The following is a 10078-nucleotide window of genomic DNA, read 5'->3' on the forward strand; positions in this document are numbered from 1 at the left end:
ACTCTCGGATTCCTTAATGCCTTTGACATGTTTTGCTTAAGTTTTAAGAGTTTGCAGGTTTCTTTCCTGTCCTGGCCAATGTTCATTTTGACCTCAGAGAGGAAAGTAACAAGAGAGGGGACAGAAGAGGAAAATGTCTATGTAACAGGTCAGAGATGACAAAAGATGATTTAATGATTACTCACCCAGCAAACTTGCAGGATTCAAGATCGAGTCTCGATAATCATTTGCCTTCTCCAAAGCCACCTGTCAGGGACTAATTTACATTATAGCTGCATAGCAAGGCTGTAATCCCCAGAGGACAACCTTACAAGGAATCAAATGAAATTATCACTTACTCTATGTTGTTGGGTTTTACAGACCAGAAATCAGTACACACATTCACACACACACACACACACGTGTGTGTGTGTGTGTGTTGTATGTGGGTGTGGGTGCTGTTATTTTATTTAACCCTCAGAATGGCCCTGGGAGTAGAACACTTCATTCACTTTACAGGTAAGGAAACTAACTCACCTGTAACTTGCCAGAAGTCCTATAAATAACATAGGATAAAGCTGTTTTAAACCAGGTCTATACAACTCAAAAAATAGCATTTCGAGGGAGTAAGAAACCAAAATCTCATACTCTAAAATATTCAGAAGGCTTGTTCGAGTGAGAGTGTTGCCACCAGTTTACTCATGTCAACAGTTGATAACAGTAAGTAAAAAAAAAAAAAATCTTATATAATAAAGAGATAATTAGACCGGGGTGGACCGACCTTCCAGAATGACCTTCTGAAACAACCAGTGGGCGAGGCAGCCAGGGCTTCGAAGGCCTACTCTTGCATGAATTTCATGCATCAGGCCTCTAGTAAGGTTAGAAAAGCAAGTGGCAAAAAGCCAGGCGTTTATCTTTGTAGAGTCAAATTTGTGTGACTCATACACTAAGAAATGCTACCTCCATCTGAAGCTACTTGGCTCATCCCTCAAGAAGTAACTGCTCCCTTTTTTCTCCTTTGCAGCTTTTTGTGAGGGAACCTGAAAAGAGGCTGGGAGTGAGGGGAGACATCCGCCAGCACCCTTTGTTTCGGGAGATCAATTGGGAAGAGCTTGAAAGAAAGGAGATTGACCCACCGTTCAGGCCTAAAGTGGTAAGGAGACACCAGGGGATGGGACCACCTGTTCCAGCCATTCTCCTTCTACTCCCAAGCTGCCTGCCTGTCCCCTTGAGGGTGGGAGGGGCCCGGCTCTCAGTTATGCTCCTATATAAGGGTGGCTTTTGATAATCTTAGAAAGCTGAATTGTACACCATACTGAATAGAATTCATGAATAAGTGTTTGTTATTACATTCTCTATCTTTTTCATGGGCACCAAATGGACCAGGTGGCTTGAGGAGAACCTGTCCCAATCTGGGTTGTCTTGGAAAACAGTCCAAGATGTTTAATAATAAAATTAACATAGGTGGGAGAACCAATAGCAGTGAAGGATGTTGATAAAAGAACCAGAATAGAGAATCTCAAAACTCCTTCCTTCTCCCACCTTTCACCAACCCCCAGCCCCCACCCCTACCCACTGTTCCCTATAGACTATAAGGACAGAGGTCAAATTTGGGCTCACCCTTTTTTTCAAAGGTGGCCAATTCTGCTTCATGTAAACTATTAGCTAGAAACATTAGATCCTATTTGAATGTTTACTATGGAATTCCTTTATATGAATTTAATTATACTATTGCTGAATTGATGAGTCAGGATATTAGAGATGTTCAACAAAAACCACATATGATCATCTGTATTATTTCAGTTTAGTTTATCTGCAAACATAAACACTTTCATACACAGATTATAATTCAGCTTTCTAAGATTATCAAAAGTAGAGATAATTGATTTAGTGGCTGATTTTCTTCCCTTTTTCTCTCCCCCGCCCTACCCCCCACCCCCACCCCCTGCCAAACTCTGATCAAGAAATCACCATATGACTGCAGCAATTTTGACAAGGAATTCTTAAATGAGAAACCCCGGCTGTCATTCGCGGACAGAGCACTGATCAACAGTATGGACCAGAACATGTTCAGAAACTTTTCTTTCATTAACCCGGGGATGGAGACGCTGATATCCTGAATCCCATCTTCAGACACACGGAGGAATTTGCCTTCTCTCTGGAACTGGTTTGAGTGACACTCCTTGGGTTCCTTTTCAACTTGGGAAAGAAAAGAAACACTCAACAACAAAGGCTGAGGCCTTTCAGCTCCCCACTGACTTTGCATCTGTAGCAGAAACCAACTCAACTTCACTAATGACACCACCTTTGGTTTCTCTGATCTTCCACAGCTATTCTTGAAGTTAGGTCATGACTAACCATAGTTATTTACTTGAAAGATGGTTCTTCACATTGGGAAATATGTGAAAACTTAATTCTGCTCTAAATGATGGCTCTTCACTTGTGCACCAACTGCTGATCAATGAAATACTTGATGACTCAAGGAGCAAAGTGAGAACAAATGTCTCAAGACTAAAACAGCACGTTGCCTGGTGTAGTAATGGATTTCATTCAGGTGCAGACAAGTAGTCACTAACCCATTTTATTCTATGTACACCTGTGGAAGTGTGTGAGTGGTAGGGGGGAAAGCCCTGAATAAGTTTTTATGGGAATCCTTCACAATAAACATAGCTTGTAATTTGAGATTTACAAATCCATCATTCTGATTAGCCATGAAATACACAGGAAAGAGGAAAATGGAAAGTGGGAAGAGCTCATGTCACTGATATGGAAAGTTTTAATAGAACGCTTACTCTGGTGACCTTCTCAACATAGATATTAAATTTAGAGTCCAACAAAAATAGAATCATGGTACTTCTGCCAATAAAACCTTTCCATACATCCATTCTTAGTTGATTTCAGTACAGTGGCAGTCACTCATTGCCATCCTCACATTTATTATAACAAGTAAAGAAATGAAGTATATAATTCTTCCAAGAGAAAAAAAGCAGTCCCTTATACCATTACTGATGAATTGATGGCTGATAAGTCTCTCTTTAAGCATCACTCAAGAGACCCATGCATGCTAATTGTAGCAGTCAATCTTGTTAAATTACATTACTAGCTATACATTTTTAAGTATCTGTGCTGTTTGTATATTTTGATAAAATGTTGTGACTTAATGACAAAGAGGTGGATATGTAAACATGGAATAAAAGAAAGAAAGAGAGATGCCTCTTAATAGTTTCTCTACTGCCCCTGCAAAAACTTGGTTCTGTCATGGCTATCATCAAGATATAGCTGGAATTGAGTTGATATTTTAAATTTGAGGAATCAATAAAAATCCCAAAGTGGAGAAGAAACTCAGATAACACTTAAGTCATTGGTATTTTGTTCCTCTTTCCCTTCACCACAAGATTCCTTGAAGGGCTGGTAATCATGGTTGCCTCTACTTCTCTCCAATCTCTCTCTCCTGACACTGCTTTCTTGAAGGATTACCTTCTTGCCAGTCCTTGTGGAATGTTCTAGGCCCTCATCAACCTTTCTACAGCTTTTTATACCAGGAAAGAGCCTCTCTTTTATCTCAGCCCCTTAGGCACTCTGACACAGCATCTTCTTCCATCACCATCATCTTTGATTACCTCGTTGGCAAGCCCCTTTTCCTCCTCCTGCCCCCAAATCACTTCCAATGCCCCCTCCCCTCCTTGCTTTCACTTCCCTTGGTTCTCTCCTTCCACCTCCTATCTTAAGGCTCACTCAATGCAATTAATCTCAAAATTCACATCTCCAGCTCTAACCTCTCTGCTAGGCTTCAAATAGGCTCCATTAACTATTCTATGTTCTTACAACCTTTATCTCTAATGCATTTCCAATTTCTGTGAATGGCACCATCACAGGCCCAGTCATCCAGGCTCAGAACCTCAGTCATTATTGACTGGTTGACTGTCCCCGCTCTCATTTTTTAATGAAATTATTATGATTCTGCTTCTGCAATCTCTCCGAAGTACATTACTCATCTCTACTTTCTTTCCTACTAATCATGCCTGGGTCAAATCTCCCCATCTTAAGTCTGTCTCTCCATTTTAATTCATATATACAACCTATATTATAAACTTTTAGGTAAAAGTAACTTTTCCTCTACTCTCTTATATTAAATTCCTGGAGCTTGCAAATTAAACTGACAAAAGACATATTAGCAAGAGAGGTATGATGTTATTTACACATCCAGTGCACATACAGGTGGGAGTGCTCAGTGATGAGTCACGCAAGGGAATGGTTAGAATTGAGGGCTGAAATACCTAACTTAGCATGAAAAAAGGAAAAGAAAAATGCTTCTATGGGAAGAACAAATAGGTTTATTTAGGAAAGACAAATGGGTTTTCAGAAGGACAAACAGGAGATAAAGTTTTTGATAATGTTTGAATGGTCTTTCCATCTTCCTCAGGGCCATAAAACTCCTTCAGAGACGGGATTTACAGGAAGTAGGTTTACCCTTGGTCTCACTCCTGGGAACAGACCCACACCAAAGAAGGAATTTATGGTGGTCCTCGTTTCTCTGAAGTTTTGGCTTGTAGTCTGATAAAAAAAAAAAACACCCCAAGAAGTCCTTTTCCTGTATCTATTGAGTCTTAAATGTCTTTAGCTTAAAATAATTATTATTTATGAAATATAGAAAAGTTATCTTCACAAATCAAAGGTTTTATTCCATCACACTCATGTTCAAAACCCTGTGTAATCTTCACTGGCCATAACCCATTTAAGACCACCCATTCATCCCCAGACAACCTCTCCACCTTTACCTCTTATTTCTACTTTTCACTTACCTGTGCTCCAGGAAATCTGAATTTCTTAGCACTGCCTGTCTACACCCATTGTTTACCACCTCTGGGCCTCCCCAAGATGCTAGTTTTTCTGCCTCTAATGCCCATCCCTACATGTTCAATGTCTTCCTATCTCTCGAGATCCAGTTCAGTTGATGGGTCTGTCTTGAGGTATTCCCCCCTCTCCTCATTGTTCCCCCACCTGAGTTGGTGTATCTCCTTCTCACTTCTCTAAAGTCCCATCTTATTGCATTTCTCTGTGCTTTTCTCGTGGCACTCACCATTTTCTATCCAGTTGTAAAAGAGTATGCTTTGACTCTCTTTGTAGGCTGCATCCCCTGAGGCAGGATACCTGTACAATTCATCCTCATATTTCCCACAATTCCTCTGTATATTAGTGCTTAAGAGAATTTGGGGAAAGTAAGTCAATAAATGAGTGCACTGTGTAGTGTTTGAAGGTGGTCCCGCACAAGATATGACCACCAGGCACCTGTGAATGGGGCCTTATTTGGAAAAAAGGTCTGTGAAGATGTCATAAAGTTAGAGTTGATCCTAAAGACAGCCTGAATAAAAACAATTCTAATATTCTATATAAAGGGCATACTCTTGTGCTTCCTTCTAAAACATTGTAATAAGAGGCCAGAAAACCATTCAGGCAACCTGTTATTCATTAGACAATTTTTTTGCTCTCCAATCAGAAAATCACTCAATAAATATTTAATGTGCACCTATGTACTGGAAGTACCTGGCTTGTCTTCAGGATCTCCCAAAGAACTCTGCAAATTTTCCTCTCTCCTCCCTAGTCCACGTAAGAGGAGTGCTACTCAAAACACCAGCCAAAGTTTGACAACTGCAGTTAACAGAAACATGATGATTTTATCCACATGTTTCTCTCCCACACACCAAGAACATTTTTCTTAAGTTATGTCAGTGTTCCTTGAGCAGGTCCATCACCACCAAGCCAATACTATATGAAATGCTGAAGGGTATTCTTTAAGAAGAGGAAGAAGAAGAAAAAGGTAAAAAAAAAAAAAAAATGAACAACAAAATGGCAACAAATACATATCTATCAACAATTGAATCTAAAAATCAAATGAATAAAAATTCTGATGAACAAAGTAAACTGGTGAATGGAATAGAATCAGGGGCATGGAAATGGAACAGACTGACAATTCTCAGAGGGAAGGGGTATGGGGGGTGCACGAAGAGATTAGACAAAGATCTTATATGCATGTATGCATTACCTATGGACACGGACAATAGGATGGTGAGGGCCTAGGGTGGGGTGGGAACTGGGTGGAGGGGAGTTATGGGGGGAAAAAGAGGGACCTCTGTAATAATTTCAACAATAAAGATTAATTTTTTAAAAAAGCATAACAAAATTCTCAAAGCTTAAGCACCAGAGGTGTAAATGAAAAAAATATTTTTAATAAAAATAAAAGTTTTCTATCCACCTGTAACCAAATTTTCTGGAGTGAAGATCCACTCAAATTTTTCTACATATAGGATCATTCTTCTACATATAGGACATTAGCAATGAGATACCACTTCACACCTCTTAGAATGGCTATTATCAAAAAGTCAAGAAATAAGTGTTGGCAAAGATGTTGAGAAAAAGGAACCCTTGCACTTTGGTAGGCAAGTAAACTGGTACAGCTATTATGGAAAACAATATGGAGGTGCCTCAAAAAATTAAAAACAATACCATGTAACCCAACAATCCCACTTCTGGGTATTTATCCAAAAAAAATCCAAAACACTCATTTGAAATGCATCCCTATGCTCACTGCAGCATTACTCACAATGCCTTAGACATGGAAACAACACAAATGCCCATAAATGGATAAATAGATGAAGAAAATATTATATATCTATATATATAAAACCCTAATATGCAAATAGACTGAACAGTGGAACAACCGAACAACCAGTCGCTATGACGTACGCTGACAACCAGGAGACACACACAGAACATGGCAGGCATTGGCTGTGGTGGAATGTTGGAGGAGGTGAGTGGGGGCACCAGACCAAGGTGGTGCACCGGTCACTGTCATTGAGGTGAGCCTCTGGTGGTTACTGAAAATTCTTTGATCCTGCACTCCGCAGTCCCGCCGGGCGCTCGCACCTGCTGCCAGTGCTGGCCCCACTCACACCTGCTGCCGGCACCTCCTGATCACTCGGTGCTGTCAGCAGGTATGAGCAGCAGCAACCTCCGCTTGCACCCACTGCTGGCACTGGCACCAATCGCTCAGTACCATCAGTGGGTGCAAGCAGGGCCTATGCCATCAGCATGTGGAGATATATAAATATATATATACACTAGTAGCCCAGTGCACAAAATTCGTGCACTGGGGTAGGGGGTAAAGGGGCCCCTCAGTCTAGCCTTCACCCTCTCCAATCTGAGACCCCTCAGGGAATGTCCAACTGCCTGTTTGTGCCCATACTTTTAACAGATAACAGCTCCGTTGTTTCTTTCTTATGCTTAAAACCATTGGAATTAGTAGGTATTCAAAGTGTGTATACATTTTGGGGGGACATCCTGTATATCTCTAGTCAGCAGTGAAAGAAACCAACAGCAGATTTGGAACCCCCAGACAGGGAACCTCGCTCACTCCCCACATGTCTCCCCACTTCACTTTCCACCTTCGTGGGCAGCAGGAGAATCAACGTTTTCTCTCATTAATTCCGAAAAGCACGTCCTGTCACCTGCTGCCCGGCAGGAGTGCACTAGGCCCCAAGCAAGCAAGGCTCAGTCAGGGCAGCCTTCGCTCATGGGTGCTGGCACCCAAAGTGCACATTCCTCCTCTACAGTCGCCCTGACTATCCCACTGTTTCACTGAGAGGACGGAATTCCTCTCAGCCTCTGGGTTCTTGATCTTGAACGCTGACCGAAGGCACCTCAGCGAGGGCCACCTGTGCCCACCTGGTGTGTCTGTCTGCACCTGCTCCTGCCTCAGCACCTGCATTAACCCCCCAGAGGTGATCTCGTAGCTGCACTGGCCTCCTTGGGAACAGGGCATCACCACTCCGCCCTCTCACTGTCATCTCACAGGTGCCCACCCTCAGCATCCAGAACACCCAGACACTCTCCAAAGGACGTGAGCCCATCAGAGGGGATGTGTGCACATCCTGTGGGGGTGTTAGGCATGCTGGGTTAATGGAAGTGCGGTGGAGAGGCAGGGGGAACTTGTACACGCTTTGGTTTGCAACTGTTGCAGGCGTGGGAGGGTGACAGTGTGCTGGGGGGTGTTCGCACACCAGGGGGGGATGTGCACACCGGAGGCCTCTGGCTTTGCAGAGTCGCAAACCCCCGTGGTGTGGCCAGGAGGACTTCAGTCTGGCCCGCCATGGTGGCTGTCCCTTATATCCTGCACCTTCTGGGCCAGGAGGCGGATCTTGCTCAGCCACTCCTGGGTGCTGATGGCCTGCAGGAACTACTTCAGCTCAGCCTGCAGGCTCCGCTTGGTGCACTCACAGCTGTCACCACCACCATGTGGGGAGTACAGGCCGCCCTCTGCCAGCCTGCCTCCCTTGTCCAGAGGCTCTCTGCACTGCTCACTTGCCCAGAGTGACTGGGGCTGGGCGGAAGCCAGGCGTCCTGCCCTGTCCAACCCCGGCCGATCCACCCCTGTGCGAGCTGCCGCCCTTCCGGGAAGGGTCATGGATCCAGGTCCCAGACCGCGGACAGCCTCCCATGCTGCCCCCCACCCGGCAGGGTCACAGATCCGGGCCTGGACCACGGACAGCCTTGCCCGCTGCCGCCCGCCTTCAGTATGCAAATTAGCTGCCATCTTGTTGCTTCAGGGTGGGAGTCCCCACTGGGGTGCCTGGCCAGCCTGGGTGAGGGGCTGAGGGCCATTTTCAGGCTGGCCGGTGACTGAAGCTCTCAACCTCTTCTTTTTTTCTTTTTTTTTTATTCTGGGATTTATTTACCTTCTACGGCTATCACTGGAGCTGAGAGCCAGCTTTAGCTCTGAGGCTGGCTCCAGCTTGAGGCCTCGGCTGTTGAAAGCAGGAATCTAGGGTTTGTTTAGCTTCTATAATTGCAACATTGTTTCTTAGAGTGCAAGCTCAGAAGCCTGCAAGGCAGGCGGGGAACCTTGGCTTCCTCCTTCACTGGAGCAAGCAAGCCTCCTGTTCGCTTCAGCTGCCTGGCTGCTGGCTGCCATCTTGGTTGGCAGTTAATTTGCATATCACCCTGATTAGCCAATGGGAAGGGTGTCGGAGGTACGGTTAATTACCATGTTTGTCTATTATTAGATAGGATACAAGGATACACACACACACACATACACGAGGCCCAGTGCACAAAATTCATGCACTCAGGGGGTCCTTCAACCTGGCCTGCGCCCTCTTGAAGTCTGAGAGCCCTTAGGAAATGTCCGACTGATGGCTTAGGTCTAAGCTGTCAGTTAGACATCTTTAGTACTGCTGCAGAGGCAGGAGAGGCTCCCACCATCGCTGCTGTGCTTGCCAGCAGTCAGCCCAGCTTCTGGCTGAGCAGTGCTCCCCATGTGGGAGCACACTGGCCACCAGGGGGCAGCTTCTGCATTGAGCATCTGCCCCCTGGTGGTCAGTGCATGTCATAACAACCGGTCATTCTGCCATTTGGTCGATTTGCATATTAACCTTTTATTATTTAGGATAGATAGATAGATAGATAGATAGATAGATAGATAGATAGATATTATTAATCTTTAAAAAAGGAAATTCTACCATTTGCAACAATATGAACAAACCTGGAGGACATTATGCTAAAGATGAATACTGTATGATCTCACTTATATGTGGAATCTAAAATAATCACACTCCTAAAAGAAGACAGTAGAATGGTGGTTGCCAGGGGATCAGAGGAGGAGGAGGAAATGAGTAGATACTAGTCAAGAGTACAAAGTTGCAGTTATACAAAATGAATAAGTTCTGGGGACATAATGTACAGTATGGTGGCTGCAATTAACAATACTGTATTGTACACTTAAAATTTGCTGAGAGTAGATCTTAAGTATTCTCACCACAAAGAAAAAGGTAAGTATGTGAGGGAACAGATTTATTAATTAGTTTAATAGCAGTAAAAATCTTACAATGTATACACAGATCAAAACATCAAGTTGTATCTGTTTGGGTGGCTCAGTTGGCTGAAGTGTCGTCCCATGCACCAAAAGGTTGCAGGTTGGATTCCTGGTCAGGGCAAATACCTAGGTTGTGGGTTCAATCCTTCAATCCCTGATCAGAGCCTGTACGGTACACAACCCATCAATGCCTCTCTCTCTCTCTCTCTCTCTCTCTCTCTCTCTCTCTCA

At 43.8% G+C, this 10078-nt stretch overlaps 1 protein-coding gene across 3 annotated transcripts in view; it reads left to right on the forward strand.

Moving 5' to 3' along the window:
- Window positions 1–3187, forward strand: part of PRKCQ (protein kinase C theta) — a 133650-nt gene extending 130463 nt beyond the window's left edge. For 2 of the 3 annotated variants that reach the window (XM_036341715.1, XM_036341725.1), the window contains exons 17-18: window positions 1004–1132; window positions 1944–3187. In XM_036341715.1, the coding sequence (XP_036197608.1) occupies window positions 1004–1132; window positions 1944–2099 (285 nt within the window). In that variant the 3' untranslated portion in view covers window positions 2100–3187. The remainder of the gene's footprint in view (window positions 1–1003; window positions 1133–1943) is intronic. The other variant, XM_036341735.1, reaches the window with a different exon arrangement.
- The last annotated feature ends 6891 nt before the right edge of the window (window positions 3188–10078 follow it).

The sequence above is a fragment of the Myotis myotis genome, unplaced genomic scaffold, assembly GCF_014108235.1.
Source record: "Myotis myotis isolate mMyoMyo1 unplaced genomic scaffold, mMyoMyo1.p scaffold_m19_p_1, whole genome shotgun sequence".
Classification (NCBI taxonomy): Eukaryota; Metazoa; Chordata; class Mammalia; order Chiroptera; family Vespertilionidae; genus Myotis; species Myotis myotis.